Raw genomic sequence first — 15,672 nt, forward strand, 5'->3', positions numbered from 1 at the left:
TGTACTCACCCGGGAGGAGCAGGGTAGATGACCAGGAAGCAGGCGGTGAGGAAGCCCAGCAGGGAGCCCCCGGAGGCCACCATGGGAATGACACTGACCGTGCCCACCGCCTCCACCACAGAACCCAGAGCCGAGGCCACCAGGATCTGACTGATGTACACCTGGAGAGCCATAACAACAACACAACGTCACACACACAGCAGGGGCACTTTAAATCTGGAAGAGGAAAGAATGAAACACATTGAAAAGAGGAAGGTAAGAACGCCCACCTGGCAGGATAGGATCGCACAGTCGATGCCGAAGCCTCTCCGAGAGTTACCAGGACTGTGCTGGATGTACTGGAGAACAGAGAGATCAATGTCAGCAGCTCCAATGACCATTTCAAAGTGGTGTTAAGGAGTATATTGTGTTGCTGTCGGGACGAAACCTCCTAACTCCATTTTTTGAGGTTTTCGATTTTCTTTTTGCATAAATCAGTGCTATTGAACACCTTTTACGTCGTGTTGTTTCTAAAATATTGAACCAATGAAAAGTTAAAAAAAAACGCTTTGGACAAAACCTCTTTACTCCATTGGACCCGCAAACTGTCTGCTAAAGCAACTAACTCCCCCTCTCATGCAAGTAATTGACAATATATAAAGTCACAACATCAACTTTGATGAGGCAGTATTGCTTTGTTTTCAAAATATAAGGTTTTCTTAACCCATTTAGACCTGAGGTCGATTCTTCTAAATCCTGACAGTTTTCTTGAAAAACCTTTGTTTCTACAGTATGTCAGTCATTCTCAAACATTTTCATGTCAAGGACTCCCAAAAATGATATGTAATCGGCCTCCGACCCTTATCTGAAAATATGTTGTTCCAGGGACCGCCCAGAATTAAAGATTTGAGTTAAAAACGTTCACTCTGAAAGAATATTCAAAGATTTGCGCCACATTTTTCACACACTTTTTCAAAAATAGCAGACCTACAAGCTTGTAGCTCGTGAGCTTGTAGATCTGCTATTTTTCAATAGCTAAAGTATAATGCTTACAACACCAAAAGGGGTTCCCGCCCAGAATGGGTTAATTTCCAGAAAAATTTACATTTTGGAGTTAGGTGGTTTCTTCCCGACAGCAGAGACGTGCATGTAGGGCGAGTGTGTGCTAGCATGTACTGTACTTACATGTTTCATCTCGTGGTATTGTCCTAGCAGAGCATAGGGACAATAAGAGATGCTCATGGAGATGACACCCATGGTGCTGATCATCACCATGGCAACATACACGTTAGGGAACATCGCCATGACAGCCGTTCCTGTGGAGAACAAAATAAGACTTCAGTAAGTAAACGGCGTCCAGTTACTGGACAGCTGCTGTGTCTCCTACCAAGACCTGTCCAGTTACTGGACAGCTGCTGTGTCTCCTACCAAGACCTGTCCAGTTACTGGACAGCTGCTGTGTCTCCTACCAAGACCTGTCCAGTTACTGGACAGCTGCTGTGTCTCCTACCAAGACCTGTCCAGTTACTGGACAGCTGCTGTGTCTCCTACCAAGACCTGTCCAGTTACAGGACAGCTGCTGTGTCTCCTACCAAGACCTGTCCAGTTACAGGACAGCTGCTGTGTCTCCTACCAAGACCTGTCCAGTTACAGGACAGCTGCTGTGTCTCCTACCAAGACCTGTCCAGTTACTGGACAGCTGCTGTGTCTCCTACCAAGACCTGTCCAGTTACTGGACAGCTGCTGTGTCTCCTACCAAGACCTGTCCAGTTACAGGACAGCTGCTGTGTCTCCTACCAAGACCTGTCCAGTTACAGGACAGCTGCTGTGTCTCCTACCAAGACCTGTCCAGTTACAGGACAGCTGCTGTGTCTCCTACCAAGACCTGTCCAGTTACTGGAAAGCTGCTAGACTAGTCATTGGTTAGACCAGTCATTAGTCCTATAACTACAACCTATCTCAAACCCTCACCATAAACCTAACCTCCCACGGGGCAGCACACCTAAACCTAACCTTAACCCATGTCTAACCAATGACTAGTCTAAACTAAGTATGCACCCCAGCTGCTGTGGCTCCTACCAAGACCTGTGCTCATGGATTGTTCTCCAAAATGACCACTTGACTAAATGAACCTGTGAAAATTCGTTACGAGATCTGATTGGTTTTCTGAAATGTTTTTAAAATTACGGAACAAATCCTAATGTTTCCGAAATCCGATTGGTTCCAACATGTTTTGGACCCGTATCCAAATTGGACCTGTGAAAATTCGTTACGAGTTCCAATGTGATATTGTAGAACCGACACAAGACTGTTGGGTATTATAATATAATTATGGATCAACTGATAAACCTAATAATCTATATTACCAGTAGATAGCGGTTCTAGGTTCTAGGAATCTATCAGCTACATAACAGTCATACTAATCGTGAACCTTTGATGTGCTCTCTCAACTCATTAAACTCAGCTGGCAGCCTGGCACGCATGACGAGCTCAACCGCTCCCCCTTACTTTGCGCTGTAGTAATCTGATCCTAGGTCAGCCTAAATCATCACGGGAGCTACAGTCTGTCCTGAACAGCGCCGAGTACGGGGGTCCTCTCGGATCAAATCGTGTATGACACAGAATAACAAACGAGACACAGGATCCGAGGTAATAGAATCTGAACCGACCTGGACCTACAGTAATTGACCATAATAAAACACGGACCTGACCTGAATCTTGGGTTCAGGTAGACCCCCGAAGGTCTATTATTCTACTAAACATGATTCTATTTGACTCTGCAGTGGTACATACCGATGGAGAATCCCAGCGTTCCCAGGATGTAGATGACCTTGATGCTAAGGTCAAAGTTGTCCAGATACTTCTGAAGAAGAGCTGAATGGGGGGGAAACGAGGGGGAGAAAGAGAATATGTAATGTTAAACTAACCACTTAAACCCTAGATTTATTTTTTGGATATAAATGATATATGCAAAGTTTTGAAATTTTACGTTTTAGAGAATGATACTATATGACCTTCAGCAGCTGTTTGGAAGTTAAACTGGGGAAACTGAAATTATGGTTATAATTATAATAAATTATCACTTAACCTAATAAAAACCCTAAATGTATGATTTTTGGAAATGTTTTTTTTTACTATTACGGTATGTAGACATAGACCTCTAAAGTGTCTACTCAAAGTTTCATTGTACAGATATTCTACTGTTAGACGGATGTTAGGTTCTTAGCTTGCAAATGATCCTTGAGTGTGTGTGTGTGTGTGCGTGTGCGTGTGCGTGTGCGTGTGCGTGTGTGTGTGTGTGTGTGTGTACACAGTGCACTATTCCTACCTGAACAAGCAGCAGCAGTCATGGCGTATATCACCAGTCCCCAACATCCCATCTGGACTCCTTTGTGGTAGTTGGCTAAAGCCGTAGAGTTGAGAGGAGCCTACAAGAAGCACGCACACGCACACGCACACGCACACACACACACACACACACACACACACACACACACACACACACACACACACACACACACACACACACACACACACACACACACACAATTAGGCATCGTGCAAGTACAATCATGTATCTTATGTGTGGGTAGGGGGTGCTGTTAGGTAATATACTGCAGCCTATGGGCCAGGGCAAGGTGAAGAGGGCGTACTGAGTGAGTGTGCGCTTGCACGTGTGTGTGTGTGTGTGTGTGTGTGTGTGTGTGTGTGGGTCTGCGCGTGTGTTTCAGTCCGTACCGTGGGGTCTCCTTCATAGATGACCTGTCCCATGAAGTCGGTGTAGAAGACGGCCTCGGCTATGATGGAGAACCAGGTGAGCAGGTGACAAACACACAACCTGAGCAGCTCTGGAGGCATCTTCAGCATGGACAGCCACAGCAGCCTGACCGTGGTCTCCACCTGGAGACAGACAGAGAGAGAGAGAGACATAGGAGAGAGGGGGGGCAGAGGCAGAAAGAGAGAAAGAAAGCAGGGCAAAGTGTTAAAATACTAAATCTAGTGTTTATCCTTTCCGTTCAAGTCTCTAACCTCTCCCACCTCCCTGTACTCCACCCATCCATCCATCTACTATAACAATCCATCCATTTCTTCCCATCCATCCATCAATCCCTCCATTTATCCATTCATCACCCCTCCCTCATCCATCTACTGCAGTGGTTTTCAACCTTTTTCATATCAAGGCCTATTATTTATTCAGCTTTTGAGCCAAGTACCACCATTTGATGAGATTTAGCCTCTCAGACCCAAAACTAAAGAATATTTTGTCATGGTTAACATTGATCCATTACCTCTCCCTCTTCACTCTCGGTGTCTCCACTGGAGTTGGTGTTCCCGCTCTGATGTCGGTTCCTCTGTCGTCTCTTCCTGTGCCTGGTCTCCACCTCGTACAGGTCGTTCATGCTGCGAGACGACTTGATGAGCAGGGCGGCGTTGGCCCGGCGGTAGCGGTAGCGGTGGCTCCCCACGCGCCCGTAGTACGAGAACGTGCACGACGGCTGCCGGTAGAACGTGTGCCGACGGCGAGACTGGCCGGTGCTGGCAGCTGTGGAGAGAAAGGCACGGAGAGAATGATTTAACCTGATGAACCCCAGATAAGAGGACCTGTTAAGGCATGTCATTATTGTTCATCTTCTTTGACTTTGAGTCATTAAATGGTAATTAAGGTGAAGGCTTTGAATAAAATCTCTGCCACAGACTTCACACTTCTACCATACGACACGGTCTGTCACACACTGAAAATAGCCAATCTAATGTGTCTATTGACGTGTCATAAACGTGAAGATTTGCTATTTTAGCTACTTATGGAGAGAATAATTGCAACGCCAGGTTGAAAGTGGAAGGTTCTGATTCATTTGTTGCAATGCACAAGTTAATACGAATACAAGACAAAATATACGATATGAATATGACTATGCCTCAGATCTCACCTTTGACCATTCCAACACGGTGGGCCTGTCCTTTCTCACTCAGCTCGTTAACGCGAGTTCTGTTAGCGTTAGCTACGTTAGCTAACAGTCGGCCATTTGGCGTCTGTGGCTCGTTAGGGTGGTTGCTCAGCAACGCCTCCTGTCCTTCGTCTTCGTCCATTTCCTGCAGGAAGGCGGAGACGCGGGAGATGCGCGGGCCGGCGGGCTGCGAGGGCGCGAGGTGGTTGTTGCTGTGGGGCCGAAGCAGGTCTTGGCTTCCCGCACTGCTGCTGCGTCTGAGATTGGACAGCCGGGTTGGGGAAGAGCTGCGATTGGAGGTGAAAAAGGAAGCAGTTCTGGGTGGCGAGCCGTGGTAGGACGAAAGGTGGTCGGCAAAGATGGACGGCTCGATATGGCGAAGAAACAAAGCATCATGGTCCAGGTGGTCGAGAGTAGCATCTGTCATGGCCAGAACACTGTCACTTTTACCTAGGAAGAACAACAACAAACAAACAGGTGGATCAATTCATTTATTGATCTTAGTCAGTCTATGGTGTCATCTGAGTTACTTCCTTGGCCTACTCGCGAGTTGCAACATGCACAATAAATTAAGACACTGAATGGGTCCAGTGGTTTGCTACATTAGCTTTGTTAACGCTCTCTCTCTCACACACACACACACACACAGGCACGCATGCACACACGCACAGAACCTCTTCTCATCACCTCGCCTCTGAAAAGTCAACCCGTAATAAATTATAAACGGACAGAAATAAAGAAGGATTGTGTCAGAAAGAGAAACATAAAGGGAGACAGAAAACAAGTGAATGAAAGAAAATTAATGAAAGAAAAGTCTTCTTTGGACTCTCCAAACTTACTCCTAACAAGCTCCACCTCCAGGAAGTCCATGTCACCGCGCTCTGATTGGTCATCTCCGTAGGGGTCAAAGAAGTCATAGCTGTCATTCATCTCATCTTCTCCAATGATCTCCAGTTGGGGGGCCGTACCCAGGAGGGCTACGGCCCTGCCATTGGCCGAAGGGTGTGGGTGGGCGGGCTCCAGACTCTCCTTCATCGTGGAGCAGATTAATTTTAATGGGCAAATTATTATAATTCAAGCTGCCAAATGAATACCTGTTTGACCCTATGCTGATATGATGGATATGAATGATGCACAACTTATTTACTAATACTAATACTGTTTTTATCAGGCATTTTCTGTATGACAATTTCAGAATATTATCGACAATGATAATAAGTAATTCAGTTAAATAAAATGAAAAAAATAACAGGCAATGTAAATGCTCCACATACAATACATAATAAAAAATATATAAATAAAATGTGATAAACATGAAAAAACAAAAAACAGTTAGATGCACAACTTATTAACAGTTTATTTGAAAAAGAGTTATGAAGAGTTATATCTTAAAATATGTTGTTCCAGGGACCCCCCAGAAGCAAATATTTGAGTAAAAAAAGTTTGCTGTGAAATATATAAAAAGATTAGCGATTTTCACGTTTTTTCTTCTTCAAAAATAGCAGATCTATACAAGCACGTAGCGTCGACAAAATCAAGCGTAGCGATAGTTCATTGAGGCACGGAAGGCAGAAGGTTATGTATATATAGTAATTCATTCTGCTTCTTTAAATCAGCTGCCTCTCTAGGTTCCTGGAATAACATATTTTCAGATGGGGGTTGGTGGCCAATTACATTTCATTTTTGGGGTCCTTGACATGAAATATGGAGCACCATTGATACAGAAACATTTCAGGAAACCGTCAGAATTTAGAAGACGTGTTCTTAAATGTCGACGCCAGGTCTAAACGGGTTAATGTACCTGGTCCATGCGGTCCATGCGGTCCATGCGGTCGTGCAGCGGTGAGTACTGCTGCTCCTCGATGCTGAAGAGATGCAGCGCCACAGAGATGGTGAAGAGGATGGCGGCGAAGAAGAACAGGATCTGCTCCTGAGACTTAAACACCTGACCCAGGAAGGTGTGTGTCCAGTCTAGACCCCCCAGAGCATAGCCCACTGCACCTCCAAGACCTGCACGCGCACACACGCACACGCACACACACACACACACACACACACACACACACACACACACACACACACACACACACACACACACACACACACACACACACAGGGGAAGTGAGGATGAAAGAGTCATGATTAGTCTAGTCGTCTAGATCATCACATGTATGTGCACACCTACCCATGTGCATAAGCCTATGCACGTGCATAGTACAGTACACACAGCATGTACAAATAATGATCCTCCGTCAAGTGTGATGGTCACGGAAATTAAGTACCTGATGGTCTGAATGAGACGAGTCTGTGCATGCGGACATGGAGACAGTGTGTACACAGTGTGTGTGTGTGTGTGTGTGTGTGTGTGTGTGTGTGTGTGTGTGTGTGTGCGCGGCTGCACACGTGCATGGGTTCTGTGTTGTATTCCATGTGTTCTATGCAATATGTCACTGTATGTATGTTTGTACTGTGTCAACAGTGACTATAAAAATGAATATATGCTCTTTTGTCAACAGGCCTTCAACAGGAAAGTGTTAATGATGAACTTGGTGTTAATGTTAAGGTACACTGTACTGTATGTACAGTACAGTGTGTTTCAATTTCAATACTGTGGGGTGATGTGATATGCAAGATTAACATTATACATTGTGTGTATGTATTTGAGTAAATACTGTTTATTGGTCAACAGATTATACACACCACTAGTAGATTGCTTCATCACTATCTGCGTGAACTGCTATATTAACCCATTCTGGACAGGAACCCCTTTTGGTGTTTTAAGCATTATGTTATACTTTAGCTATTATTTTTTTATCGTGAAAATGTGGCGCAAATTGAATATAATATTCTTTCAGAGTGAACGTTTCTCAAATCTGGGTGAGGTCCCTGGAATGACATATTTTCAGATGGGGGTCGGCAGCCAATTACATATATTTTTGGGGGTCCTTGACATGAAAAAACGACTGACATAGAATCATGGGTTTTTCAGAAAACTGTCAGGATTTAGAAGGAATTTGTAGAATCGTCCTCAGGTCTGAATGGGTTTAAGAATGATGAAACGTGGTGACACACTATGATATCTGGAAGCGTCACACTGACCACTTACTGGACACCTGTGTCTCTGTTTTAGATAAAGATGAGAAGGAGAAAAGACATAATGGGATATGGACATGGATGAAGGATGCTCTCATGGGATTAAAACACCTTGTGATTGGTAAGTAAAGATGGATTTGATTCTGTCTGCCTGCCTGGATAGGAAAAGACAAGGGTATATTAAGCTGCCTGAAACTGAATGAGGCTGCCATCTACTTACTAATATCTAGCCGCAGCGCTTGCTAGATATTAGACCTAGAACTAATATATAATAATAATATAATGTTGTAAAATGTACATGCAGAGTGAACATGCAGACTGGTCTGTCGTCTTTGCTGAAAAATGCTAATTTCCTCAAGGAACACCACCGCAATATCAACAATGATAGTTTTTACATAGATTACTTGACACTATAGACTGTAGCTGTTGTATGGGTTTTTAACGCACAATGAACTCCACGTGCCCTTTACTCTGTAACTGGTATTGCCGACAATAAAGTTGAACCTTGATGAATATATAGTATGAGTAAACGTTACAGTTATTCATTATACGTAGACATGTGAATGTTCTGTAGTGTCCATTGTCCCAGTAGCCAATCAGGAGTCAGTCATCCAAAAGAACGGACTGTGCCAGAGACAGAACAAGGGTCAGAAGTTCAGAACAGAACAGCCAGTTTTCATAATGAAGGTCAGGCTGTGGAGCCTGATGGCTACAGGCACAAAGGACTGTCCATGTCTCTGTGTGTCCTAATGCACTGTGGATCTCCTAATGCAGCACGGAGGATGTGAATCAGCCACACAATTATGACATAACCGCCTAATCACAATTATTTTTGATGCCCAGCTTTGTGTGTGCGCGTGTGAATTTTGAAGATGATTTGATTGGCTGAGCACGCTATAGCGATGATTTGATTGGCATTGAGCATATTTGAGCATATTGAGGATAGAAAGTGAGGTCAGAAAAGTGAGGACGCCAAATGTGAGTGGCCGGAATGTGATGATGTATCATGATAAAGAGCGCAAGTGAGATTTCCATGTTGAAAAATGCTCATATTATTTTGAAAAATGTTCAAAAATAATGGAAATAACAGATCTACTCAAAACGAAGCTCAAAACGTGTCACAATGTGACGCTTTATAGATAAGCTATTTCCACTATTCATGTTTTTTCTTTTTTTAATAGAATGAAGTTACTACATTATTTAAGTTATTTGTCATATCTGCACCTTGTTTACGAAGCCTAAAAACCAAACAGATCTTTTTAATTCATAGTGCGGTGTTCAACGACACAATTGTGTGTGTGTGTGTGTGTGTGTGTGTGAGATGTGTACCTGCTGAAGCAGCATGGATGTTGAGCGCCATGTCTTGTTCCTCCGTGTCGGCAACATCCAGCAGGTACGCCCTGATTGGTCCCTCCGTGGCATCGGCGCAGAAATCCAAAACCACCACCCCCAGGACGGTAAGAACGATCCCTATTGGCTGACTCCCCTGCTCGTCACCCAGGGCCAGACCTTAACAGGTAAGGGAGGGAGAAATAGAAGATTATCTGTAAAATGTGTGTTTCGTCACATGTTAAAGGAGACAGGAGAGAGGAACAACCTTTGGAGAAATTGACGTTCAATGTACGTTCACAGATTTATTCAATTCACAGAATCTTTATACAGTATTGAATGCATTTATTTTGCATCTGCAGCAAAAATGTGATTTAAGCAAAATATGTACCCGATGTATCCTGGTATCCTGTATATTTGCAGACAATATACATTGTCTGCCTTTCATTGTTTTCATGGAGAAAAACACTCTTTCAAGATATAAGTATATTCAAGAAACAAAATTAACTTATGTCACTGCTATGCTCCAACTGTACGAAACAAAAAATAAAGGGACCCATAAAAAACCCAGTGTTTGGGAACCAGTGTACACTGTATTGCCTACTGTACCTCCAACAAGCTACCTGAAAACACACCTGGCATGCCTATACTTGTGTCGAAACATGTCCCTAAGATATGAGATATAAGCTATACTCCCGAGGTCATCACGTATTCATCGCTCAACGTAGTGACAAACCATTGTTGCACAGCGCAAGCCTTTGGAAGTAATGTTTTTCAGAGCTCAGCAGCAGTGAAATAATGAAATAATGTTTTTCAGAGCACAGCAGCAGTGCCATTGTCGCATTGTGTCTGCAAGCCCATTGCCCTCTCTGGGAAACTCACCTTACTCCCACAGAATGGCACGCATCATGATTATTGTGTGTGTGTGTGTGTCCGTGCGCATGTGTTTGTGTGTGTGTGTGTGTGTGTGTGTGGGTGGGGTGGACTGGACGCATATGAGAGGCTGTCTGACGTAGCATGACTTTACCAACTCACAGGAACTCTATTTATGCGTTTGAAACAAAAACTGTTCATAGTAAACGTTCTGTGTGTGTGTGTGTGTGTGTGTGTGTGTGTGTCTGTGGGACAATGGATCGGCGGCACCAGTCACTAGCCCGGCAGACAGACGGGAAGTGAATTGTGATTGGTGGAGAAGGGGGGGGGCACAAACAGGAAGCATTTCCCTGTGAACTGCCGGCTCCCGTGTTCCCATGTCAACAAACACACACAGGTTACTACAGCGTTCCCATGCCCCCCACACTCACACACTCTCTTTCACTTGTTTTCCTTATTTCCTCTTTCTCATTCACACAGATACAGGTCAGTGCTGCATTCCCATATTAGCCCCACTGGCACGGTGTACGACTGTACACACACACACACACACACGCACGCACGCAACCCTAACAAGATCCGAGTGCCACCTCCCCAGAGAAAGTGTGCTGAGCTGCTTTCCCAAGCGGTTGCTTGGGAATCGGAAGGTTCCCGGTTCGATCCAGGCTCCTGTGTTACTGTCGAAGTGTCCTTGAGCAAGACACTGAAACCCCTAACTGCTCTCGATATGAGCAGGTTAGTGCCGGCCCTTGCATGTGTGAATGTGTGTGTGTGTGTGTGTGTGAATGTTATGCACATTGTAAAAGAAAATCGCTTTGGATTAAATGTGCCATTTACCATTAAAGGGTGGATTTTATTTTGTAGACATCACAAAGGGCACCAGTAATGTTTTCATGCTTTCTCATTTCTGAAAGGTTACATACATTACTGCATGTGTGTATGTATGCATTATGGTTAACGTGGCAGTTATTTACTGTACTTTGTGCATGCATGTACAGTATATTAAACGGGTTAATGGGTAATGTGTTTAACGAGGGTGTTTGGGTCAGAGGTGACGAGGAGCCCTCTTCAATGCTTCGGAGGCTGTCTTCGTCATCTGTTGCCATGGAAACATACTCTAGTCGGGTACAGGCTACAGTCACCGTAGCAACACACACACATAATGTCACTGTGTGTGCACGACTGCACGTGAGTATTATTCACAGTTAATGTCACAACGTGCAAAATGATGTATAGTTAGTGTGCATGCGTGCATGCGTGTGTGCGTATATGCATGAGTGTGTGTGTGTGTGTGTGTGTGTGTGTGTGTGTGTGTGTGTGACGCTAATGACGTGTGTGTCCGGAACAATGCTTCTATAGATAGCCCAGCGATCATTAACTGTGTGAGGTGGTGATCAATACTTTTAATTGCCCCGTGTCATGTGTGTAATGTTACAGTTACACGTGACCTTGGCATGACATTCTGGTTGACGTGATAAGCTGCGGGATTTGATCAGGACGACAACAAATGAGGGCAGGTCAGACTGGGTGTGACACACACTGAAAACATTCACACCAGAGCACTGCGTGCAGATGTTTTACAGTTCTGGCTGAGAATGATGCTCCCCCGCTCCTGTGTTATCTCTCATCTTAAACCCAATTTAGTCACGAAAACAGTACACTGACGGAGCATAAATTCATTGGTAGTTTTGAGCTGCTGCGACACTGTGCAGACATTTCTTTAGTTTTTCTTTACTTTCTGAAGTCCTTAGTTTACCTCAATATGCTGTGATTTGTGGTGATTTGTAATGTGTTTATTGAATCACAATTATTCCTAAAGGGCGGCCATTTTTGGGCTGCCAGATGCCCCTTTCTATGCATTTTGACATTAGAGATGATATTCGTCTGATAATTAGCAGCTAGGCCTATATGTGCTTTTTGCACCGTGGTATATATATATATGATCTATTAAAAAAAAGTATCCTCTGTTGATCATCAAGGACTTTTAAATCTCCAACTTAATTTTGTTTTCATTCTCTTCTCTCTCCTCTCTGTCTCTCACACTCAGTCAGTCAAACGCAGGCACCCACCGATAAGCGATCCATTGAGAAACAGTGCCACTCCCAGTAGTGTTCCAATGCACAGGGCCAGTATGAAAGGTCTTCTCCTCCCCCATGGCAGAGTGCAGCGGTCACTGGCTGATCCAATGAGAGGCGTGAACATCAAACCCAGTATAGGACTCAGGAACCAGGTCAAACTGTAGTACTGCTCTGGGAGACCTGGCGATGGGGAGAGAGAGAGAGAGAGAAATAAATAGTTTAGAGCATTTCGGTTTCTGCTGACTGTACAGTGGACATTGACAGAGAAAAGGTTATCATAGGATTCCAACCTATGACATTGCAAGCAGGTCAGTGCCACATTTGCAGGCTGAACCAGTTGGGACATCTCACACGGTCAAACTTTATCTCTACAGCACCTTTCATACACCAGGGCAACTCAAAGTGCTTCACTGAGTAAAAACAACTACAAAACAGAGCACTTTAACAAGAGATGCAATCTATCTATAAATGCACCAAGTCTCTGTGTGTACGTATGTGTGTACGACGTACGTCTATAATCTTGAGAACCGTTCGCCCTATCGACTTCAAATCCGACACATGCGTTCCACACACCCACAGGGAGTATTTGTGCACCCCCACAGGGGGGTGCACAAATAGTCCCACCTTTGTGAGAAATAATAAAAGTGAAATTTAAAAACAGCACCACATCAACTAAAGCCCAGGCATACCTAGCTGTTCTCAGCCATCATTGGGTAGAGTAAATATTGTTAAATAATCAAGCGAGAACATCCTGTTCCAGTGTTCAACAGTGCGCAATGTGCATGTGCTTTGAAAATACACACTGGGTTCCCTTTGGAAATCACAAGGTGGCATGAATAACATTCTGATCCAGAGTGAAATTCACTTGCTGTATTCAAAGTACTCTTTGATGAGTTATGGCCAGTTGCGACATCCAATGAAGATTGTATTTGTATGCGAGACCTGGCTTTTATCAAGTCAAAGAACAGGTTGTCCAGTGTGATTATAATGCCTTAGATAATGACTTCATAGTGCCTCACGTCCTGTTCATTTGACTTCAACCCTGCATGTCTGTTTTCGTTTATGAACATTAACATTAACTAGAAATACCGCATTGTGGCTTGTGTGCCTCCACATCCACGTCTGTCCACTTCGGAAGGAATTTAATCAATTATTTTTGGGGGTGAAAGTTGAGTAATTTGTGAGAACTCACAATGATCTTAACCTTTGACAATTGACCACCAAATTCTAATCAGTTAGTAGATTAAGTGAATGTCTGTGCCATTTACGGTAATATTGCAATTCCCTCCAGGTAGAGAGAGTGTTCATGAGTTATGGGAAGGACTTGAGGTCACATTGACAACACACTCATTTTAATGAGTTCATCCCAGCCAAAAAATATATTAAGCTTGGAGATGGAGTTATTGTTGTTTCTGACCAAGAGCACTTGACCCATGATGACACATAATTGCGTGTGACGCCAGGACCGAGAAAAAGTTTACAAAAGAGTTGAAAGGTTGAAGGTCCAATAAAATGCATACAATAACAGATTAATCACAGAACCTGACTTTCCAGTTTCCACCAATTCCTTTTCATGCTTTTCATTGTTATTCAAGTGTGTGTGTGTGTGTGTGTGTGTGTGTGTGTGTCTTGTCTCCGAACGCCGAAAAAAACAAAGCTGTCAATTGGAACTGGAAGATTTTGAGTGGGAATATCACTTTCCTGCAGGAAAAAGGGGGTTTTCAACTGATTGTGAACGAGAGACAACCACCCTGACTTAGAATCAACCTGGGGACCACCGTTGTGTTGGGTGGGGCTATGGGCTAAGATTAGTGCTTTTCACTTGCTATCCATCCCATGTTTATACATCCCTCTGTTTCTCAACCAATGGCCCATTGAGTCTTGACTACTAATAGTTTCCTAATAATAATGACTGTCACTCAACCAGACAATGCACTTCCCCCTCTTGAGATTCCAACTCCTTTTTTCTGTTGAATTTCTTGACCTCCAACTTGTCCATAAATACATGGACAGTCATCATAAGTCACCAGGTCATTGAGTTCACCGTTTCTCAACTAGTGGAAAGACATTTAATAAACTTTAATTACTAAAGGAATGGTCAGGGACCACGCGCAATACTTCCACGGACCACCAGTAGTCCAAGGACCTGTTGAAAACCCCTTGGCCAGGGGTTTTCAATGTGGTCATTCAAATGAGTTCCAGAAATGTTTTATGGATACCCAAAAAAACAACAATTGATGTAGTGCGAGAATGTCACGTAGTAGAAAAGAGTTGTATGTGTCCCGTGCACACCGTGGCGGTTGGTTTAATGCATCCTTTCCTTTCCTGAGCGCTAAAGATTTGATTCTAGACGATCCCGCAAGGCAAAAAAGGTCTGCCGGAATCGCTGGATGATAAACCACTCTACTGTGTCCCATCTTTCCAGACACAGGTCCTGTCTTATAGGACAAGCCTGTGGAAAGCACATGACACACAGAATATGGTAACCTCTGCTCTTGCTAAACAAAATCCACTATTTTACACACACACACACACACACACACACACACACACACACACACACACACACACACACACACACACACACACACACACACACACACACACACACACACACACACACACACACACACACACGCACACGCACACGTTATCTAACCACTATTAAATGATATTCAATCACTCAGAAGCTTATAGTATGTACTGTAGTGTAATCTTATAGGACATACTGTACAGTAAGCCATACTGTACAGTAAGCCTGCAGTGATTCTGATTCATATACTGTACTCTAATCAGGTACCCACCAGCCCACCAGAATTGGCTACACTTCCATCCAGTATTCAAGATGCTGTTCCCTTCTAAATCTATCACTTCAACTGAAAATCAGTTGGTGTCTCCAGCAGGCTGAAGGTATGGGAGTTTCAGTTGGTGTCTCCACCAGGCCGAAGGTATGGGAGTTTCAGTTGGTGTCTCCACCAGGCCGAAGGTATGGGAGTTTCAGTTGGTGTCTCCACCAGGCCGAAGGTATGGGAGTTTCAGTTGGTGTCTCCATCAGGCCGAAGGTATGGGAGTTTCAGTTGGTGTCTCCACCAGGCCGAAGGTATGGGAGTTTCAGTTGGTGTCTCCACCAGGCTGAAGGTATGGGAGTTTCAGTTGGTGTCTCCACCAGGCCGAAGGTATGGGAGTTTCAGTTGGTGTCTCCACCAGGCAGAAGGTATGGGAGTTTCAGTTGGTGTCTCCACCAGGCAGAAGGTATGGGAGTTTCAGATGGTGTCTCGAAGGTATGGGAAGAGCATGTTTTTCACTCTCTCCAAGTCTCCATCCGTCCGTGTGTCCGTCTGTGTACAGCTAAATCTCCGGCACCGTTCATGGTC

General features: G+C 44.2%; 1 protein-coding gene across 2 annotated transcripts in view; it reads right to left on the reverse strand.

Annotated features, from left to right (window-relative positions):
- Positions 1 to 15,672, reverse strand: part of LOC308332202 (solute carrier family 45 member 4-like) — a 58,716-nt gene that overhangs the window by 6,429 nt on the left and 36,615 nt on the right. For both annotated transcript variants that reach the window (XM_080787933.1, XM_080787932.1), the window contains exons 4-15: positions 12,290 to 12,478; positions 9,348 to 9,527; positions 6,727 to 6,935; positions 5,765 to 5,954; positions 4,908 to 5,375; positions 4,269 to 4,522; positions 3,718 to 3,879; positions 3,308 to 3,407; positions 2,773 to 2,853; positions 1,165 to 1,295; positions 270 to 338; positions 10 to 161 (exon numbers count right to left, since the gene is read on the reverse strand). In XM_080787933.1, the coding sequence (XP_080644059.1) occupies positions 10 to 161; positions 270 to 338; positions 1,165 to 1,295; positions 2,773 to 2,853; positions 3,308 to 3,407; positions 3,718 to 3,879; positions 4,269 to 4,522; positions 4,908 to 5,375; positions 5,765 to 5,954; positions 6,727 to 6,935; positions 9,348 to 9,527; positions 12,290 to 12,478 (2,185 nt within the window). The remainder of the gene's footprint in view (positions 1 to 9; positions 162 to 269; positions 339 to 1,164; positions 1,296 to 2,772; positions 2,854 to 3,307; positions 3,408 to 3,717; positions 3,880 to 4,268; positions 4,523 to 4,907; positions 5,376 to 5,764; positions 5,955 to 6,726; positions 6,936 to 9,347; positions 9,528 to 12,289; positions 12,479 to 15,672) is intronic.

This window comes from Protomyctophum bolini (assembly GCF_963924005.1).
Source record: "Protomyctophum bolini genome assembly, chromosome: 17".
NCBI classification, from domain to species: domain Eukaryota; kingdom Metazoa; phylum Chordata; class Actinopteri; order Myctophiformes; family Myctophidae; genus Protomyctophum; species Protomyctophum bolini.